Genomic DNA, 23,360 nt, shown 5'->3' with positions numbered 1-23,360 from the left:
AAAGAATCTAGTCACAAAAGGCCACATATTATGATCTGAACAAGATAAAACGTCTAGAACACACAAATATATACAAAGTATACTGGTGGTTCCCTAGAACGGAGCAAGGAATGGGAAACCGGTGGGTGATAAAAAATGCAGAATTTCTTTTTAGAGTGATGAAAACCTTCTAAAACAGATTGCGGCAATGGTTGTATAACTCTGTGAAAATACTAAAAGCCAATGAATTGTGCACTCTCAGAGTGAATTGCATGGCATGTTAATTATATCTCAAAGTGTTACCAAGAAAATCAATTCAATACTACTGACTTGAAGTCATAGGATGGTGTCTTGCTTGCTTTTATATCATTGGCTAGGGTTCAAGACATAGAATCAGCACCTTTTTTTTTTTTTTCCTGAGACGGAGTCTCGCTCTGTTGTCAGGCTGGAGTACTGTGGCGTGATCTCGGCTCACTGCAACCTCCACCTCCCGGGTTCAACTGATTCTCCTGCTTCAGCCTCCCAAGTAGCTGGGACTACAGGCGCCTGCTACCATGCCCAGCTAATTTTTGTAGTTTTAGTAGAGATGGAGTTTCGCCATGTTGGCCAGGATGGTCTCAATCTCTTGACCTTGTGATCCGCCCACCTCGGCTGCCCAGAGTGCTGGGATTAGAGGCATGAGCCACTGTGCCCGGCCAATATACCCTTCTTATAGAAAAAGAATACATTAAAAAAGTATTCTTTCCATTAGAATCAAGTCCATAAAATTAGAAACAAAATCTCTTTCACTGCTCAAAGTACTGAGAGAGATTTTTATGTCCCCCAAGTATGTGAGCACTTCTTTTGGTCCCAAAACTAGTTAAAAAGTACGTTATGCGTTAGCTTATTCATCTGAATATCCATTTCAAGTAGACTAGTTTTAAAATCTCCCTGGAAATTAAGTTCTCCATTTTAACATTCCTTTAACTTCTTTTCTGCAAAGAGACACAGTCTCGCTCTGTCGCTCAGGTGGAATGCAGTGGCAAGATCTTGGCTCACTGCAACCTCAGTCTCCTGGGTTCAAACAAAGCAATTCTCTGCCTCAGCCTCCGAAGTAGCTGGGACTACAGGCGCCTGCCACCACGCCTGGCAACTTTGTTTCTATTTTTAGTAGAAATGGGGTTTCACCATCTTGGCCAGGCTGGTCTTCAACTCCTGACCCTCATGATCCACCCACCTCGGCCTCCCAAAATGCTGGGATTACAGGCATGAGCCACCACACCCAGCCTTTTTCTGTAATTTCTAAAACCTTATATCTGCAGGAATGCACAGAATAAGTCAAAATGTTTCAGACTAATATTTAATAATTTCTTAAACAAACATGTTCTAACCTACAAAGAAACAAATCAATAAATTATGATCCTCTCTCATTTGTTTCAATGTAACACACTTTGAAATCATTCCAACAAAACTTAATTTTATGTAATACGAAGAAAATTTAATAACACATGTGACAGAAAAAGGACTGATATTGTAACCATATGTAGAGTTTTTATAAATAAACTACATTCATTTTAGTATTTGATTGGGGCAAAAGAAATCATGGCTTTTGAACCGCGATTACTTTTGCACCAACCTAATGTTAATATAAAATACTAACCTACTACTAAATATGAGTTTTCACTCAAAGATCAGCATCAATGGGAAAAAAGCATATTTATAAGATGTTTGCTAAAGACACAAAAATACATTTTGATACCTTTTGACCAGTCTGTAAGAAGCGTGTGTGCACAGATTATTCAAAGTAGAAAAACAAAGGAAAACTCCTCTGAGTTGAGGAGGGAAAAGGAAACAGGCAGAGTTTTAGAAGAAAAGAAATCAGAAGAGAGATCACATGAAGACTTAAAGACTGTTTTAGGAAGAGAGCTAAAGATCTGTGCTAGAACAGTGCTAACAAAATGAAACCATGCAGAGAAAGATAATGAGAGAAAAATATTAATTGGAATCAGAGAACAAATTAAAGTTCTCATCAAATAGAAAAGCAGCCATGTTGGGAGCTTCAAAGGCGCTGAGGACAATTCCATTTTTAATCTGACTGGTAGAAACACAATTACTCATTTTACTCTTTTTTAAGTCATACTTTTTAATAACATACATATACATGTGTGTTTGTGTATCAAAAACAACAGAAGGTTAGTGATACATATATCTCATGTATGCATGGGAGGTACCGGTAAAATAAGTAAATATCCATAATATATCTAAAAACTAAAAAACTAAAAAAAAAAAAAAAAAAAAAAAAAAAAAATCTAAGAGACAAAAAGTTAATCAAGATAATGTTTGATGTTTTAAAATAACAGATTCTAAGCTATTAAAGGATAGCAGATATGTGCACTACCAAGAGGAAGATTACCAAATATAAACAAAAATATCTTCAGAAATAAAAATTGAAAGTAGATAATGAAGAGTCCAGTTGACATTATATGCCAAAGGCATTGTCATTATTGTTTCCAAAATCATTAAAGAATAAGCGTGATATTTAGATATTCAAAAAAAGTTTCAGGTTGTGCTGTGACTCTGAAAACATTTTAAAATAGAATAATTTGTTTAATTATAAAAACGCAGATATAGGTCAAATCTGTATCTCAGTTTTAATATATGTTGAAATTATAGTTAATAAGTCTTTTTAAAGTTCTAAAATATTAAAATCTCACCCAGTTATTTCTTTTCCTAATTCATCTTTTTCTTTCTTGATCCAAATTATGCTCCCAAGATTGCATTAATTCAAAACATTTCTCTTTTCTATCCTCAGACTTTAAAATATAAAAATTGTTATTAAAAAGCTAGACACTCTTCTTTCCTACATATATTATTTCTCTTGAGTTCATGAGTTATATGTGTGTAAACCGTTCTATAACATGCAGTTTATACACTTTATTTCAATAATGACAGATTGAAAACATAAGAACTTTTTTAAAAACAGCCCAAAATGATTTATACTTTCATTAGTATCATTTGTGGAATTTAAATTGCCAAAACTTATTTGGCAAAAAAGTTTTTACACAGAAAATACTAAATGCTAACAGTAAGTTAAAAATAAGTAGTTATATTTACATTATGGTTTCCAAAGATGCCCTCAAGACATTGTCATCAACAGTTCACAATATTCCAGGTTTGTTCATTCATACCTAAGATCATTTTTTGAAAACTCTCATTTGGTCCCCATAACATTTCTGACTCACCTAACTTCAGGATGAGCTAACTATGCTCATTCTCTCTAAGCATTCTTTCTAGTTTTTAAAATTTTTCTTTGCTGTTAACCATTTCTCTTTAGATAAAGTTTATGTGTTTTCTATGTTTCTCATTCTCAATATTCTCAACTTACAATGGGTTTATCAAGATGTAACACCACTGTAAACTGAGGAGAACCTGTACTGTGGTCTGAAAATCCCTATTCTAAAATCTGAAGCTTCAAAATCTGAAACTTTTTAAATGCAGACATAATTTTTCTCAATGGCCAGAAAAACTTAGTATTGATTAGAATAATTTTCCTCTATTAAAGTGATTTTATATTTATTGAAATGCAGTTTGAATAAAACTTTACTATGTCAATGTCTGAAAAAATAAATTATCAGTATATTTAATTGTTGTAACAACAGGTAAGATAGAATATTTTCAACTTATACAATAACAGGTAGCATGTATGTCAGATATTATTCTCTGCTTAGGCAAATTTGTAATAAGACAAGATTATGTCTCATGAAAATATAAAGCAATGTAACACTGAAGAATAAATTGTTCTGCACAGACTAGAAAACACATCCTGAAGCATAAGATCAATGACAGAACAGTCAGAGAAAGCTTCATGAAAATGGAAAATGTGCACACCAAGTCTGAACGAATGAGGATAGAAACTGAAAATTCAGGAACTGCATAAAGAAAGCAGAGAGATAAGGAAGTCAGCCCAATTAACTAAATATAAAATCCAGTGGCAGAAAAATAAAAACAGGTCCACATAATAACTTGCAAATGAATGCTCATAGTAGCATTATTCATAGCAGTCAAAATTAGAAGCAACCTAAAGATTATCAACTGATGAATGAATAGCTGCTGTAGCCATGCAACAGAATATTATTTGACAATAAATAAAAATGAAGTACTGATATGTACTACAAAATAGATAAACCTTAAAAACATTACGCTAAGTGAGAGAAGCCACTCATAAAATACTACAAATTGTATGACTCCATTTCTATGAAATGTTCAGAACAGGCAAATCTATAAAGACAAAAAATTAGACAATGATTGTGTAGGACTGGGGAAGGTGAAAAAACATGGAGGTCGGTGGTGGTGATGACTAATATATGTGTACTTTCTCTATAGGGTGTTAAAATGTTCTGAAATTGATTGTGGTGATGGTTATACAACCCTGTGAATATATTAAGAGACACTGAGCTGTACAATTTAAATGGCTGAACTGTATGATATGTGAATTTTATCCCAATAAAGTTCTTTTTTAAACATCCAATGGCAGTATCAAGAAAATTTCCTTTTTCTATTTGGAATATGCATACAATATTCAAATGATCTAAATATTTCTGTTTATAAAATATGTTTTTTTTAAATGAAAGGATTGCCTAGCTATTCAAATACTGTGTATATTAACCTAAACATTTCCATTTTGGAGAATAGTATAATGTCCTTGGAATCTGTTCAGAAAAGTAGAGCTAACAAATAAGATAATTTTCTGGAATAGTCCATGAAACATTCTTCTTTGATTAAATATGGCTTGTCTCACCATGGCAACATAAATCACTGAAAAATACAGTTTATCCAAAAAATAGTCTCTCATCTTGTGGGATAAATGATGCATAATTCTTAACACTATTATGAGAAAAAAATGTAATCATAAGAAAAACATTGCAGAATGACAGCCAGTTTTAAAAATAAACACGTTATAGACCAGGCGCGGTGGCTCACGCCTATAACCCCAGCACTTTGGGAAGCTGAGGCGGGCGGATCACCTGAGGTCCGGAATTTGAGATCAGCCTGAGTGACATGGAGAAACCCCGTCTCTACTAAAATTACAAAAAATTAGCCGGGCGTGGTGGCACGTGCCTGTAATCCCAGCTACTCCAGAGGCCAAGGCAGGAGAATGGCTTGAACCCAGGAGGCAGAGGTTGCTGTGAGCCGAAACTGCATCATCGCACTCCAGCCTGGGCAACAAGAGCGAAACTCGGTCTCAAAAACAAACAAACAAACAAACAAACACATTATAAAGATAATAAAATTGTAACAAAACTAATTATAATGAACATATAAAAGAAATATTCCAAGGAAATTAGTATCATAAAACAATTTATATTATTTAACCAGCTATAGATTCACTGTTGGCATGTTACATTTAATACATACTTGCCTTCTGATTTGAAATAATTTCTTCATTACATTCTGTATCTCATCTTTGAGATTAATGTGATAATGTGACATAACCTCTAGTCAAGCCTCAGACACACAGTTTATTGAGATCAGCCAATTTTTTTACATTGTCTCACCATGACCTGACATGTTTGTTATTGATTTTGTAAATCATCTTATGAAATGAACATATTTACTTTCAAAAAATCCCCAAATATATTGATTCACTGTATTTTCTTTATGTGTACACATTCCCACTCATTACTGAATGCACTTAAGGACAAGAAGGTGTTATCTTTCTACCAAACTGGTACTCTCTTACTAGACACCAGATTCATCCCACTAGTCATTTGTCCACTAACAAATCTGCAATGCTTCACAACCTACTGAAGTCTCAAAAAAATATGTGAGCAGGACTAGTGGGGGTAAATTCTACACACAGTGGAATGCTTTCCTTCTTTTTTATTAGCGACACAAATCAACATCAAAGTTCCTCACATATTCAATCACCTGCTGAAATGTTTCCAATAGATTTCTATCTCAGAATAAAAGTGTTTTTATTTCAAAGGCTTTAGAGGCCCTAAGTAACCCAGTCTCCACATCTCTCCTGACCTCAGCTGCTATGTTTCTCTCCTCTACTCACTTCTTTTGTGCTATACATGAACCCTGCCACACCCCATGAATTGAAAAATGGGGATCCAATGCTAAGCTAATAAAATCACAGCTACAGTGATCTTTCTCTGGACAAAGTTCTATCCACATGATAGTCTTTGAGCCTTCAAATAGAAACTATGAGCAAATTATTTGTAACAACATTCAAAGTAAATTATAAATAACAGTGGGATGATTAAATCAATTTTGATATTGCTGAAATTTGCTACATTTGTCCTAAGCTATTATTTAATAAAACACAGATGCCTTTAAAAAATTGAGTGGTCACAACAATACATAATTTCAGATTCAAATATGTTCAGATTTAAGTCAAGTTGATATAAATGAAAATAAAATTCTACCAACTAAAATACATAAAAACCTACTGAAAAAAGTATTAAGATGCAGAAATGCACATTTCAAAATATACTTCAAATACACTTCAGTTCCACTAGAAAATTTAGAATTAACTGTAAAAGTAAATTGCTGAATTGAATCTTAATTTCAAAATACTCATTGCTTATATGGACATTCCCATTATCTGCTTCATTGTGGTCATAAAATATGGCCACAAAGAGACATTAAAACCCTCGTTACAGCAGTATAAGCCAATGTGATTAATGTTAATCTATTAAAAATCTTTAAACTGTTAAAAGTTTCATAAGTGACACAATGTCTTTACTCAGAGTAAAACCTCTCTCAGCTTTAACTTTCATTTGGTGGAAATAAGGCATGTTTCTAAGCTGATAAAGTAAATACATTTATCATCTATATATGTATTCAACCAGATTCGGCATTTAGCCAAGGCCAAACATCAGTTTAAACTTTATTTCAGGAAGGTTGAAAAATATTTGTATTTTTTGATACTTACTTCTCTTTCTGCTTTCTGTTCTTCATATTGATATATACATTCTTTTAAATGGTTACAGTAGTTCAATATCTCCTCATTTTTCTCTTTTAGGAGATGATGTTGCTTTTTCCTCTCAAGAGACCGAATATTACTTGTTATCAGCTTTCTTATGCCCATGAACTAATTGCTGTGGAAGCCACATATTTTTCATGGTAGTTGAAATAAGCTCTGCTCCAGAGACTCCTGCTGTTCAGTGAGTTTCTTCACATTATCTTGTTCATTTTGATATATGTGTTCAGCTTTCTTGACACTGTTTCTCTTAGGTCTCTTTGTGCATCTTCTAAAACCAATGTATTTTCTCTTAGAGCACCTCCCGCAAAATTGAGATTAAGTTTTAGGCTTGTGGATTTCTTTTGAGCTTCAGAAAGTGGTTGATGAAGCTTCTCATTGTTATGTATTATATTATTCACAACAGCATTCATTTTTCCTTGCAAATGAGCATCACCTGCACTGTGGAAAGCAAGTTCTTGGTTATTTCTTTGACTCTGTCACCGGGCTGGAGTGCAGTGGTGCGATCTTGGTTCACTGCAAACTCCACCTTCCGGGTTCAGGCGATTCTCCTGCCTCAGCCTCCCAAGTAGCTGGGACTACAGGCATGTGCCACCACAGGCGGCTAATTTTTGTATTTTTAGTAAGAGAAGGGGTTTCACCATGTTGGCTAGAATGGTCTCCATCTCTTGACCTCGAAATCCAACCCACCTTGGCCTTCCAAAGTGCTGGGATTACAGGTGTGAGCCACCGTGCTCGGCCGGTTTTTTTTGATGTCATACTTTGATCATGGTCTTGTCTAGGAGAAGCCAGTCTAGGATGGTTTGATTCAATTTCTGTCTCCAGCATTTCTTTGTCTTGTTTTTCCCTCGACTTAAAACTGAGCGTTGTGTTCTCAGCTGTCAGAACTTTAAGCTGCCCACTGTACTGAGATGCCCTTTGTGTTAGTTTCCTCTTTCAGTTTCAGGGTCATCTGAAGTTCAGCATTCTTTTCTTTGAAAATATTAATGTCCTCAAAGTATTTATTTTCCTTCTCCTGGTGCTGATGTTTTAGTGTCTCTACTTCCAGTTTTAGTATGGCAATTTCCTTTTTCAACATGCAGTTTTCATGTAAGAGATCATTTTCATTTTTCTAAGTGTGAGAAAACTAAATAAAAGAAAACAGACTATTAACTAGCACTCAATAAAATGGCATATCATGGTTCCTCTGAAATTAAAGAATAACTTGTGTATTTATAAAATGAAAGGGTTTCCATAAGCAGGTATCAGCTGAAGAACCACTGAATTTTCTACAGAGAATAAATTCCCCAAAGTTCAAACATTTATTTGAAGACAATGAATTCATGAAAGTAAAAAAGAAATGACTCGAGAATTAAGAGCCTCAGAATGGAAAAAAATTTTCCCCAAACAACAACAAACTCAAAAGCATAAAAGATTAATCAATTTGACTACATAAGAAAACTGGGTTTACACTCTGATGTCTAACCTACACAAGACCCCATACTAAGATCCTCAGTGCTACATATATTTAGACAGATAAAATTTTCCGAAGTTCTTTCAGTTCCTTTGTCCTGAGAATAATCTATAGATATTCTATTTTTAAAAAAATAAGAGTTAATTTTAAGAATTATGTTTATGAATGTTTGATTAGTTAGGACATTGTAATGAGCACTTTTAGTTATCACAATTCTGAAAGGAAAAGACTGAAAATATTAATAAGTTGTAGAATTTTCTCCAGGTCTTTTGAGTCTACATCCAGTACTTCTCCACCAAAATCAGTTAATTTTACTGGATAAATATTTAAATATAAAAGTCTCTTATTTCAAAACAAAAGTGGTAAAGAAGATAAAATTTAGAGAACCCCATTTAGAAAACCATGAGCTTATTTACTATGGCAATAACTTTTGTTTCCACTTGATAATGTTTGAGTATTAAATGTTAACTAGAAAAAATACACTAGGCCGGGCGCAGTGGCTCATGCCTGTAATCCCAGCACTTTGGGAGGCGGAGGCAGGTGGATCACAAGGTCAGGAGATCAAGACCATCCTCGCTAACATGGTGAAACACCATCTCTACTAAAAGTACAAAAAATTAGCCGGGGGTGGTGGCGGACACCTGCAGTCCCAGCTACTTGGGAGGCTGAGGCAGGAGGATGGCATGAACCTGAGAAGCAGAGCTTGCAGTGAGCCGAGATCGTGCCACTGCACTCCAGCCTGGGCAACAGTACAAGATTCCGTCTCAAAATAAAAGAAAAGAAAAAATACACTAAACTATGTTGCTAGGAACAAAATACTTACCAACAAATTATCAGTAAGTATATGGTAGGGATTATCACCATTTTCAAAAGCTCTTTGTATTGGAATAAGATACTATTTGAATGCCATAATTTACAAAAGATAATGGTAGCTACAAATGTCATAGTTAATTTTAAGACATTTTTTCTCTGATTTAGACCTGAATAATACATACTAAATCAAAGGGATATTGAAAGTAAACTAAAATTAGTAAATTAAAAGTAGTATTAGTAACAAAAACAACATGGTACTGGTACCAAAACAGATATATAGACCAACGGAACAGAACAGAGTCCTCAGAAATAACACACATCTACAATCATTGGATCTTTGACAAACCTGACAGAAACAAGCAATGGGGAAAGCATTCCCTATTTAATAAATAGTGTTGGGAAAACTAGCTAGCCATATGCAGAGAGCTGAAAGTGGATCCCTTCCTTACACCTTACACAAAAATTAACTCAGGATGGATTAAAGACTTAAACATAAGACATAAAACCATAAAATCCCTAGAAGAAAACCTAGGCAATACCATTCAGGACATAGGCATGGACAAAGACTTTATGAGTAAAACACCAAAAGCAATGGCAACAAAAGCCCAAATAGACAAATGGGATCTCAATAAACTAAAGAGCTTCAGCACAGCAAAAGAAACTACCATCAGAGTGAACAGGCAACCTACAGAATGGGAGAACATTTTTGCAATCTATCCATCTGACAAAGGGCTAATATCCAGAATCTACGAAGAACTTAAATTTACCAAAAAAAAACCAAAAAAACAAAAACAAAAACAAAACAACTGCATCAAAAAGTGGGCAAAGGATATGGACAGACACTTCTCAAAAGAAGACATTTATGCAGCCAGCAAATATATGAAAAAATGCTCATCATCACTCGTCATTTAGAAATGCAAATCAAAACCGTAAGAAGATACCATCTGACGCCAGCTAGAATGGCGATCATTAAAAACTCAGGAAACAACAGATTCAGGAGAGGATGTGGAGAAACAGAAATGCTTTTACACTGTTGGTGGGAACGTAAATTAGTTCAACCATTGTGGAAAACAGTGTGGCGACTCCTCACGGATCTAGAACTAGAAATACCATTTGACCCGGCGATCCCATTACTGGGTATACACCCAGAGGATTGTAAATCATTCTGCTATAAAGACCCATGCACACGTATGTTTATTGCGGCACTGTTCACAACAGCAAAGACTTGGAACCAATCCAAATGCCCATCAATAATAGACTAAAGAAAATATGGCATAGGCTGGGCGCAGTGGCTCACACCTGTAATCCCAGCACTTTGGGAGGCCGAGGTGGGTGGATCACGAGGTCAGGAGTCAAGACCAGCCTGACCAACATGATGAAACCCTGTCTCTATTAAAAATACAAAAATTAGCTGGGCATAGTGACGGGTGCCTGTAATCCCAGCTACTCAGGAGGCTGAGGCAGGAGAATTGTGTGAACCTGGGAGGCGGAGATTGCAGTGAGCCGAGATTACATCACTGCACTCCAGCCTGGGTAACAGAGCTACACTCCGTCTCAGAAAAAAAAAGAAAGAAAGAAAAGAAAATGTGGCATATATACACCATAGAACACTATGCAGCCATAAAAAAGGATGAGTTCATGTCCTTTGCAGGGACATGGATGAAGCTGGAAATTACCATTCTCAGTAAACTAACACAAGAACAGAAAACCAAACACCACATGTTCTCACTCATAAGTGGGAGTTGAACAATGAGAACACATGGACACAGGGAGAGGAACACCACACACTGGAGTCTATCGGGGGTGGGGGACTAGGGGAGGGATAGCATTAGAAGAAATACCTAATGCGGAAGACGGGTTGATGAATGCAGCAAACCACCATGGCACCTATAGAACAAACCTGCACATTCTGCACACACACCCCAGAACTTAAAAGAATAATTTTTAAAAAGAGGTGAAAAAAAAAGTAATACTGATGAAATAAAGTTAGAAATATACCTTTTTTGACCGGGTGTGGTGGCCCAAGCCTGTAATCCCAGCACTTTTTTTTTTTTGAGATGGAGTCTCGCTCTGTCACCCGGGCTGGAATGCAGTGGTGCGATCTCGGCTCAATGCAAGCTCCACCGCCTCCTGGGTTCAAACCATTCTCCCGCCTCAGCCTCCCGAGTAGCTAGGATTACAGTTGTGCATCACCACGTTCAGCTAACTTTTGTATTTTTAGTAGAGATGGGGTTTTACCATGCTGGTTGGCCAGGATGGTCTCAATCTCTTGACCTCGTGATCAGCCAACCTCAGCCCCCCAAAGTGCTGGGATTACAGGCATGAGCCACCGCACCCTGTCCAGAAATATAAAATTTTTATGAAAGATTGATTTACCTGATTCGAATTATTTCTTACAGTCTTCAATCCCGTATCTTGTATTCTGAGAGTCAGTTCAAGTTGTTTCACTTCAAACTTTCATGTTGCTCTTCGATTCTTTCTAATTCTTCCCTAATTTCTTCATTTAATATATCAGCATTTTTTCTCTTTTCTTCTTGGTTTAAAGTCAATCTGCCATTAAATATACTTATCTTAAAATTCATTTTGCTTGAAAATAGGATTCACTTTGAGATCTACTTCTTCCTATATTGGTTTATTATTCCAACAAAATTCCTACATTCTTGAATAATTTTTTCCTTTATAGTTGCCAGGTATTTATTACTCCAATCTCTTCCAAATGACATACATACTTGAAAAATATTGAGAAAAGAACATCTAGTTAGAAAGGTTCTGTTACTAGTAACTTCAACAACTGTTATGGAAAAGAATACTGGAGGCTCTCCAGTAAAAATTTGTAAGCTGAAAATTATTTTTTAAAAATACCACAGTCAAAATTACTCTTCAATGAGGACAGGTCACTTAGAGTTAACTGATTAAAATGACATTACTTTTTATAAACAAGATTACAGATTCATTAGACATAAATACCTTTATAAAATATGGCAAGTATCCCTCTTGACAGATATTCCAAGACATGACACAGAAGAAAAAACTGAGGTGAGGTCTACCAGATTCTCTTGGTTACAGTGAAGCCTGGAAAAACCAAAGCAGACAGACATAACAGAACTGAACACTGAGGAGGAGAGAGAGACACAGAAGCAACAGCAAGCAACCCCTGGAAACCCCTCCCCAGTATTTAGCAAAATAATGAAGCTTGCATGAGAGCTAGAAAACTACCTAAGACCGAGCAGGGGGGTGGAAGGGGAGGACTTATAAAATAAGAGGAAATCACACCTGGCTCACACAAGTGCCAAGAAGACTGTCTATTTTTATAGATTTACCTGGGAAGACTCAGACTTTACAGGAAAATGAATAGTCAGAAAGGCCTTGCCTCAAGTGTGGGGAGTTAGCTTACACCATAAAAAGCAAAAATGAAAAGGATCAAGTTGTTTATAGGTTACTCAACTCTATTCTACAATAAATATCAAGAAGTAGGGCAATAGAAGTTACTTTTAAAAACTAAATTGCCCTTGTAGAGATACAAGTTACAGTGCTAGAGATGAAAGCTACACTGAGTAGATATGAGCACAGATTGATTTTCCATCATTAAAGCAAAGATTCACAAATTTGAGACACTAGTGAACTATGAGCAAACTTCCTGCAGGTAATATATAAGTCCCCAAACAGGTAGGAGTAGAGAAAGAAAAAAAATTTTAGGAAAAATTGGCTAAATATGTTCTAAACTATTTCTAAACGAAAGCTATAATCCCACAGATCCAGGCTGGGATATGGCTGGAAGACAAGAAATCAAAATATACAAAAGAAAGGAAAATATACTGTAATTTCTTATACCATCTATGATATGGTATAATATTACTTGAAGGTGGGGTTGTGATGAGGTAAATACATACACTATAAATCCTAAAACAACCACTAAGACAGCAAAGAGTTACACCTAGTAAACAAATAAACTTACACCAAAAAAAGATATGACTAAATCATAAATATAAAACTAGATCAATAACTAAAAAATGTTATACATATATATATACACACATATAAAACAACATCATAAAAATTACTAAAGAAGTCAGAAGGAACCAGAAAAAGAAAAAAAGCAAAGCAAAAATCTGGGACTAATAGAAATCAAACAGCATGATGACAGACAACCCTTATTATATCAATGATTACATTATAAATTAAACTGGTCTAGAAACCTCTGCTCAAAGGCAGATTGTCAGAATGGACAAAAAAGCAAGACCTACTTGTAAAATGCCTATAAGAAATAACCTTTAAATATAAAGACAAAACTTTCACATAATCCCATATTTCTTGGAGGCTTTGTTCACTTGTTTTTACTCTTTTTTCTCTACACTTCTCTTCTCGTTTCATTTCATTCATTTGATCTTCAATTGCTTAATCTACGCCTGACTGGTGTGCCTAAAAGTGAGGGGGAAAATGGAGCCAAGCTGGAAAACACTCTGCAGGATATTATCCAGGAGAACTTCCCTAACCTAGAAAGACAGGCCAACATTCAAATTCAGGAAATACAGAGAATACCACAAAGATACTCCTCAAGAAGAGCAACTCCAAGACACATAATTGTCAGATTCACCAAAGTTGAAATGAAGGAAAAAATGTTAAGGGCAGCCAGAGAGAAAGGTCGGGTTACACACAAAGGGAAGCCCATCAGACTAACAGCAGATCTCTCGGCAGAAACTCTACAAGCCAGAAGAGAGTGGGGGCCAATATTCGACATGCTTAAAGAAAAGAATTTTCAGCCCAGAATTTCATATCCAGCCAAACTAAGTTTCATAAGTGACGGAGAAATAAAATCCTTTACAGACAAGCAAATGCTTAGAGATTTTGTCACCATCAGGCCTGCCCTACAAGAGCTCCTGAAGGAAGCACTAAACATGGAAAGGAACAACCAGTACCACCAGCCATTGCAAAACATGCCAAAATGTAAAGTCCATCAATGCTAGGAAGAAACTGCATCAACTAATGAGCAAAATAACCAGCTAATATCATAATGACAGGATCAAGTTCACACATAACAATATTAACCTTAAATGTAAATGGACTAAATGGTCCAATTAAAAGACACAGACTGGCAAATTGGATAAAGAGTCAAGACCCATCAGTTTGCTGTATTCAGGGGACCCATCTCACACGCAGAGACACACATAGGCTGAAAATAAAGGGATGAAGGAAGATCTACCAAGCAAATGGAAAACAAGAAAAAAAGCAGAGGTTGCAATACTAGTCTCTGATACAACAGACTTTAAACCATCAAAGATCAAAAGAGTCAAAGAAGGCCATTACATAATGATAAAGGGATCAATTCATCAGAAGAGCTAACTATCCTAAATACATATGCACCCAATATAGGAGCACCCAGATTCATAAAGCAAGTCCTTAGAGACTTACAAAGAGACTTAGACTCCCATACAATAATAATGGGAGACTTTAACACCCCACCGTCAACATTAGACAGATCAATGAGACAGAAAGTTAACAAGGATATCCAGGAATTGAACTCAACTCTGCACCAAGCAGACCTAATAGACATCTACAGAATTCTCCACCCCAAATCAACAGAATATACATTCTTCTCAGCACCACATTGCACTTATTCCAAAATTGACCACATAGTTGAAAATAAAGCACTCCTCAGCAAATGTAAAAGAACGGAAATTATAACAAACTGTTTCTCAGACCACAGTGCAATCAAACTAGAATTCAGGACTAAGAAACTCAATCAAAACCACTCAACTACATGGAAACTGAACAACCTGCTCCTCAATGACTACTGGGTACATAACAAAACAAAAGCAGAAATAAAGATGTTCTTTGAAACCAACAAGAACAAAGATACAACATACCACAATCTCTGGGACACATTTAAAGCAGTGTGTAGAGGGAAATTTACAGCACTAAATGCCCACAAGAGAAAGCAGGAAAGATCTAAAATTGACACCCTAACATCACAATTAAAAGAACTAGAGAAGCAAGAACAAACACATTCGAAAGCTAGCAGAAGGCAAGAAATAACTAAGATCAGAGCAGAACTGAAGGAGATAGAGACACAAAAAAACCCTCCAAAAAATCAATGAATCCAGGAGCTGGTTTTTTGAAAAGATCAACAAAATTGACAGACTGCTAGCAAGACTAATAAAGAAGAAAAGAGAGAAGAATCAAATAGATGCAATAAAAAATGATAAAGGGGATATCACCACCGACCCCACAGAAATACAAACCACCACCAGAGAACACTATAAACACCTCTACGCAAATAAACTAGAAAACCTAGAAGAAATGGATAATTTCCTGGACACTTACGCTCTCCCAAGACTAAACCAGGAGGAAATTGAATCCCTGAATAGACCAATAGCAGGCTCTGAAATTGAGGCAATAATTAATAGCCTACCAACCAAAAAAAGTCCAGGACCAGACAGATTCACAGCCAAATTCTACCAGAGGTACAAGGAGGAGTTGGCACCATTCCTTTGGAAACTATTCCAACCAAAAGAAAAAGAGGGAATCCTCCCTAACTCATTTTACGAGGCCAACATCATCCTGATACCAAAGCCTGGCAGAGACACAACAAAAAAAGAGAATTTTAGACCAATATCCCTGACGAACATCAATGCAAAAATCCTCAATAAAATACTGACAAACCGAATCCAGCAGCACATCAAAAAGCTTATCCACCATGATCAAGTGGGCTTCATCCCTAGGATGCAAGACTGGTTCAACATACACAAATCAATAAACGTAATCTAGCATATAAACAGAACAAAAGACAAAAACCACATGATTACCTCAATAGATGCAGAAAAGGCCTTTGACAAAATTCAACAGCCCTTCATGCTAAAAACTCAATAAATGTGGTATTGATGGAACGTATCTCAAAATAATAAGACCTATTTTTGACAAACCCACAGCCAATATCATACTGAATGGGCAAAAACTGGAAGCATTCCCTTTGAAAACTGGCACAAGACAGGGATGCCCTCTCTCACCACTCCTATTCAATATAGTGTTAGCAGTTCTGGCTAGGGCAATCAGGTAAGAGAAAGAAATAAAGGGTATTCAGTTAGGAAAAGAAGAAGTCAAATTGTCCCTCTTTGCAGATGACATGATTGTATATTTAGAAAACCCCATTGTCTCAACCCAAAATCTCCTTAAGCTGATAAGCAACTTCAGCAAAGTCTCAGGATACAAAATCAATGTGCAAAAATCACAGGCATTCTTATACACCAGTAACAGACAAACAGCCAAATCATGAATGAACTCCCATTCACAATAGCTTCAAAGAGAATAAAATAACTAGGAATCCAACTTACAAGGGATGTAAAGGACCTCTTCAAGGAGAACTACAAACCACTGCTCAGTGAAATAAAAGAGGACACAAACAAATGGAAGAACATACTATGCTCACGGATAGGAAGAATCAATATTGTGAAAATGGCCATACTGCCCAAGGTAATTTATAGATTCAATGCCATCCCCATTAAGCTACCAATGACTTTCTTCACAGAATTGGAAAAAACTGCTTTAAAGTTCATATGGAACCAAAAAAGACCCCGCATTGCCAAGACAATCCTAAGCCAAAAGAACAAAGCTGGAGGCATCACGCTACCTGACTTCAAACTACACTACAAGGCTACAGTAACCAAAACAGCATGGCACTGGTACCAAAACAGAGATATAGACCAATGGAACAGAACAGAGCCCTCAGAAATAATACCACACATCTACAGCCATCTGATCTTTCACAAACCTGAGAGAAACAAGAAATGGGGAAAGAATTCCCTATTTAATAAATGGTGCTGGGAAAATTGGCTAGCCATAAGTAGAAAGCTGAAACTGGATCCTTTCCTTACTCCTTATATGAAAATTAATTCAAGATGGATTAGAGACTTAAATGTTAGACCTAAAACCATAAAAACCCTAGAAGAAAACCTAGGGAATACCATTCAGGACATAGGCATGGGCAAGGACTTCATGTCTAAAACACCAAAAGCAATGACAATAAAAGCCAAAATTGACAAATGGGATCTAATTGAACTAAAGAGCTTCTGCACAGCAAAAGAAACTACCATCAGAGTGAACAGGCAACCTACAGAATGGGAGAAAACTTTTGCAATCTACTCATCTGACAAAGGGCTAATATTCAGAACCTATAAAGAACTGAAACAAATTTACAAGAAAAAAACAACCCCATCAAAAAGTGGGCAAAGGATATGAACAGACACTTCTCAAAAGAAGACATTCATACAGCCAACAGACACATGAAAAAATGATCATCATCACTCGCCATCAGAGAAATGCAAATCAAAACCACAATGAGATACCATCTCACACCAGTTAGAATGGCAATCATTAAAAAATCAGGAAACAACAGGTGCTGGAGAGGATGTGGAGAAATAGGAACACTTTGACACTGTTGGTAGGACGGTAAACTAGTTCAACCATTGTGGAAAACAGTGTGGCAATTCCTCAACGATCTAGAACTAGAAATACCATTTGACCCAGCCATCCCACTACTGGGGATATACCCAAAGGATTATAAGTCATGCTGCTATAAAGACACATGCACACGTATGTTTATTGCGGCACGGTTCACAACAGTAAAGACTTGGAATGTTGCAACCCAAATGTCCATCAGTGACAGACTGGATTAAGAAAATGTGACACATATACACCATGGAATACTATGCAGCCATAAAAAAGGATGAGTTCGTGTCCTTCGTAAGGACATGGATGCAGCTGGAAACCATCATTCTCAGCAAACTATTGCAAGAACAGAAAACCAAATACCGCATGTTCTCACTCATAGGTGGGAATTGAACAATGAGATCACTTGGACACAGGAAGGGGAGCATTACACACTGGGTCCTATTGTGGGGAGGGGCGGGGGGGGAGGGATAGCATTAGGAGATATACCTAATGTAAATGACGAGTTAATGGGTGCAGCACACCAACATGGCACATGTATACATATGTAACAAACCTTCACGTTGTGCACATGTACCCTAGAACTTAAAGTATAAAAAAAAAAAACCTGGTTAAAGGATGAAACAAGATATACAATACTAACACTTCACAAAAGGCTGAGGGAAAGTGGTTATATTAATACTAAAGTACATTTCATAGCAAAAATGTACCAGCAAGAAGCAAGGTCATTTTATACTGACAAAGAGTTCAATTATTCATAAAACACAATAGTCCTAAATATTTACGTACATAACATAAATACTTCAAAATACATGATACAAAAATAGATAGCACTACAAAAGAAATAGAAAAATTGCCCAAATATAGTCTGAAATGTCTAAACCCCTTACTCAAGTGGAAGAATAAGGAGGCAGAAAATCGGCAAGAATATGGTAGACTTAAAAAGCATAATTCTTCTGAAGTACTCAAAGACTATAGATCATACCTGAATAAAAGCATTAAGTAAGAATGATTTAAGTCATATAAAACATGTTCCCTAACCCAAAACCAATCAAATAAAAATCAGTAACAAAAAATGTCCCTGGAAAAACTCAACCACTGGAAATTAACATATATCCAAATAATCCTGGGTTGGTTCAAAAAATAATAAAAAGGGAAATTAGAAAATATTTTGAGCTAACTAAAAATGAAAACACATTAGAAATTGTAAAATGCATCTACAATAGCACTTAAATAAAAATTTTCAGCACTGAATGTCTACATTAGAAGACTCTCAAATAACTTGGACTTTTACCTTAAGAAACTAGAAAAAAAAAAGAAAAAAGTAAACTCAAAGGAAACAGAGGAAAGGAAATGATAAATATCCGCATTGGTTTGAATGCTTGTGTCCTTGCAAATTTCACATGCTAAAATCAAATCACAGGTGATGTTCTTAGGAGGTAGGAGTTTTTGGATGTGATCAGGTCATGAGGGTCAAGCCTTCATATATGGATTAATGCTCTGATAGAAATAACCCCAGAGAGCCTCTTTAACTCTTTTGGCCATGTGAGGACACAGAGAAAAAGAATGCATCTATGAATCACAAAGTGGTACCTCTTCAGACACCAAATCTGATGATATGTTGATCTTGAACTATGCAGCTTCCAAAATTGTGAGAATTCACAATTTATGTTGTTGGTAAGCTCCCAACTATAGAATTTTCTTTGCAATAGTCCAAGAGAATTAAAACATCAGAGATCTAACTAATAAAACACAAAAACTGTAGGTAATTTGAACAATACCAAAGACTTTGAGAGGATCAATAAAAGCAATAAACCTCTATCTAGCCAAACTAGCTCATGAAAAGAAAAAGCTACAAATTACTAACTTTGAAAATAAGGAATATGACATTATTTCAGATCCTACCGATACTTAAAAAATACAAGGTAATATTATAAAATGTATGTGAATAAACCTGACAACTTAGACAAAACTGACTAATTCATTGAAATGTGAAAACGACCAAATCTCAAGAAAAAACAGATAACCTGCATTGCCCTAAATCTATCAAAAAAGATTAGGTCATAGTTAAAAATCTTCCTACAATGAAGACTCAAGGCCAAGAATCCTACACTGGTGAGTTCTACCAAATATTTTAGGAAAAAAAGAGAGATAATTCTACACAAACTCTCGAGCTCCTAAAATAAAAGAAAGTATGACACAGTTTGGATGTGTGTCCCCACCAAAATCTCCCATTGAAATGTGATCCCCAATGTTGGAAGTCAAGCTTGGTAAGAGGTGAATACATTATGAGAGGAGATTTCTCACAAATAATTTAGCACCATGCCCTTGGTGCTGTCCTCATAATAGTGATTCCCATGAGAATTGGTCATTTAAATGTACATGGCACTTCCCACCTCTCCCTCTGCTGCTCTGGCCATGTGATGTGCAAGCTCATAATTCGCCTTCTGCCGTGACTGTAGCTTCCACAGGCCTCCCAAGAAGCAGAGCCCCATGTTATGCTTCCTGTACAGCCTGTAGAACTGCAAGCCAATGAAACCTATGTTCTCATAAATTACCCAATCTCAGGTATTTATTTACAGCAATACACAAACAGCCCAATACAGAGTACATTTCAACTCACTGTGGAATACTAACATTCCCCTAAATCAAAACCAGATATTATTACAAACAAGAGAACTGCTTCATGAACATGTGTGAAAAAATTCAACCAATTTGTGAAGCAACGAAGATACCCTCAAAAAGGTGAGTGCATAAACTGTGGTACAATCATACAATGGAATATTAAGAACTAAAAAGAGATCAACTATCAAAACTATGAAAACACATGGGGCCAGGCGCAGTGGCTCACGCCTGTAATTCCAGCACTTCGGGAGGCTTAGGCGGGCGGATCATGAGGTCAGGAGATCGAGACCATCCTGGCTAACATGGTGAAACTCCGTCTCTACTAAAAATACAAAAAAATTAGCCAGGCACCGTAGCGGGAGCCTGTAGTCCCAGCTACTTGGGAGGCTGAGGCAGGAGAATGGTGTGAACCTGGGAGGCAGGGTTTACAGTGAGCTTAGATCGCGCCATTGCACTCCAGCCTGGGTGACAGAGCAAGATTGTCTGTGGGAAAAAAAAAAAAAAAAAAGAAAAAAAGAAGAGACAAGACAAGACTTACATGCATTATTTTCAAAAATAATATGGAAAAAAATTATGGATTCTATTTCAGTGTACTTTCACTTGATTGAGACATGTTATCATCACCCTTGAGATTGTGACTTTAATGGATGCTGAGGAATGCCATCTGCTTCTGTGTGCTGTCTGAGGAGTCAGCCTCTATATGTTTCGGTTATATGTACATTTAGTGTGGTGGTTGTCCCAAATGCTAGTTCTCGTGGCAGCATACTGGGCATGTGAGAAGGCCCTCGACTTGCTGCAGAAATGAGAAAGTGGAGGTCTCAAGAAGCCTACATCATTTCCCTATCTGTACTTGAGTCAGCAAATTTTGTAATAGGGTGTGCAGTACAACCTCCTAGCCAACAGATGGTGACTGCAGGTTAGAATATGCTATGGCAGAAGCGGGTAAGAACATGCTTTGTCTTTGTTTTCCCAGTAGGACTCTCTGTTGTCTCAGGTTATCGGCAATTCTGTGTAATGCCCAGTGCCCTGAATTCTCTCCTCAGCTCCAGAAAGGACGAAGCTGGGCAAAACTACACTGACAAGCTGGACGGGACTGACAAAACTGGCCTGATGTTTGTTTGGTTTTTGGTTTGTTTGTTTTTGAGACACAGCCTCGCTCTGTCGCCCAGGCTGGAGTGCAGTGGCATGATCTCGGCTCACTGCAACCTGCGCCTCCTGGGATCGCCATTCTCCTGCCTCAGCCTCCCAAGTAGCTGGGACTGCAGGCGCCTGCCACCACACCCTGCTAATTTTTTTTGTATTTTTAGTAGAGATAGGTTTCACTGTGTTAGCCAGGATGGTCTCAATCTCCTGACCTCGTGATCCGCCTGCCTCAGCTTCCCAAAGTGCTTGAATTACAGGCATGAGCCACCGCGCCCGGCCAAAACTGGCCTGATGTTTGCATATCCTAATAAGGAGCACAAACACCAGCCAAGACAAGGCTATCAGGAAAACTCTTAGTGAACTGCAAAGAGGCTCCCAGGAAAGAGAAAAAGCAGCATCAGTTCTATCTCCTGAGTGGTCATGAATGGCTGTTTCCTTATCACAACCCCAACCTAAGACTCGTATCCCCCAAAAAAAAATCAGTCCCGTCTTCCTCTCCCCCAAAAAACACACTATGTCTGACAGTTGCCATTTATCCATGTAAGTTTAATTAAATATCAAGGCTCATTTTCTTTCAGGAATTAATATCTTACTATTACTTTGATTGACTCAACAAATTTATAAGAGTTTGTTTTCCAGGATAAATTATTCATCAATAACATTCTTCGAAGATATCTGTACTTTTATATCAATGAAAGTTACGTCTAATCATTTAAAGATAAATGCAACTACTGTGTTAAATTATATAGACATGGACTTAAGACATTTTATTCAATATATTTTCAAAAAAAATTATAATGATGTAGTCTTTTTCTAGTGCACCAATATACTGAAAATTTACTTGTGAAATTTTGGACAAACATATCAGTTATTTATGTAAAAAAACAATAGCCATAAGTGACCTAATTGTTCACAAGTAAAAAAAAATATACAGTCTAGGTTCAAACTATATCAAAAATGTGCAGAATCCCAGGTGACAGAAAGTAAATATGCAACTGTTTTCCTTTATCAATAAAAACACTGAATTTAAAATTTTTTAAGTAAAAAAAGAAAAAGTAAAAAACATACAAGTTAAATTTTATAAACCACTGCATCATCTAGAGCCCATTTATCATAAGGCATCTATAAATCTCACACATGGCTAACATACACTGGTTATAAATTATGAGAGTTTCTGAAGTACAAGATACACTTATACTTACATCATTAAATTATAAACATTTACCATATTCTTTAACTTATCTTGTAATTGAGAAGGTACAGTGACGATGAGAGTTTACCTGAATGTAAAACTGATGTCTCATCAATGAAAGTGTTATGAATTCATGAGTGTGGATGTATATTAGGGAATAACAGTAGATACAAACATTCATTGTTTTCCATACCTATGTGGTGTAATTTTATGCCTACATTTTTTGCATCCTCTCATTTACCCATCTGAATGTTTGATACACTCATGTAAGATGGCATATAAAACTCATTAAGAAAATGATGTATAAAAAACTTTTAATATTGAAATATTACCTAAAAAATTTGATGGTTAAATATTAATTATGTATAAATAACCATTTTTATTTTGAAATCAGTATATTTATTTTAAAAAGTTTTAGTATTCAAGTAATAAATTCAGTATTTTATTTTTGTTTCTAAAATTAGTCTGGTTTGATTTATCATGTTAGTCTCCAAAACTTTTTTTTTTTTTTTTTTTGAGATGGAATTTCACTCCATCGCCCAGGCTGGGTGCAGTGGCGCCATCTCAGCCCCTCCCTGAATATAGGATGCAGGTTGACACCTAGGCCTCTGGTAAACACAGGCCCCCCGTGGATTACTAAGCCCCAGGCAGACATCAGGCCCCTGGTGGACCCTTTAGCCCCAGGTGAGTATCTATGCCCCAGCTGAACATCAGTCAACAGGTGGATGCCCAAGCCCTTGGTGAAC

At 36.4% G+C, this 23,360-nt stretch overlaps 2 protein-coding genes and 1 pseudogene across 5 annotated transcripts in view; 1 reads left to right on the top strand and 2 right to left on the bottom strand.

Moving 5' to 3' along the window:
* The window catches only part of LOC112429437 (fructosamine-3-kinase-like), a 598,793-nt gene that overhangs the window by 159,499 nt on the left and 415,934 nt on the right, over positions 1 to 23,360 (top strand). The window lies entirely within an intron of this gene.
* Positions 6,418 to 7,425, bottom strand: LOC139358795 (ankyrin repeat domain-containing protein 30B-like; annotated as a pseudogene).
* On the bottom strand, positions 7,424 to 11,932 carry LOC105464198 (ankyrin repeat domain-containing protein 30A). Its single transcript, XM_071080223.1, is given in 4 exon segments — positions 7,424 to 7,871; positions 7,873 to 8,072; positions 11,589 to 11,675; positions 11,678 to 11,932. Coding segments are annotated over 4 exon segments (816 nt in total). The 5' UTR covers positions 11,795 to 11,932; the 3' UTR covers positions 7,424 to 7,459.

The sequence above is a fragment of the Macaca nemestrina genome, chromosome 15 (genome assembly GCF_043159975.1).
Source record: "Macaca nemestrina isolate mMacNem1 chromosome 15, mMacNem.hap1, whole genome shotgun sequence".
In the NCBI taxonomy this organism is placed as follows: domain Eukaryota; kingdom Metazoa; phylum Chordata; class Mammalia; order Primates; family Cercopithecidae; genus Macaca; species Macaca nemestrina.
The sequence above is the reverse complement of the archived record's forward strand: the minus strand, read 5'-3'. Positions and strand labels throughout refer to the sequence as shown.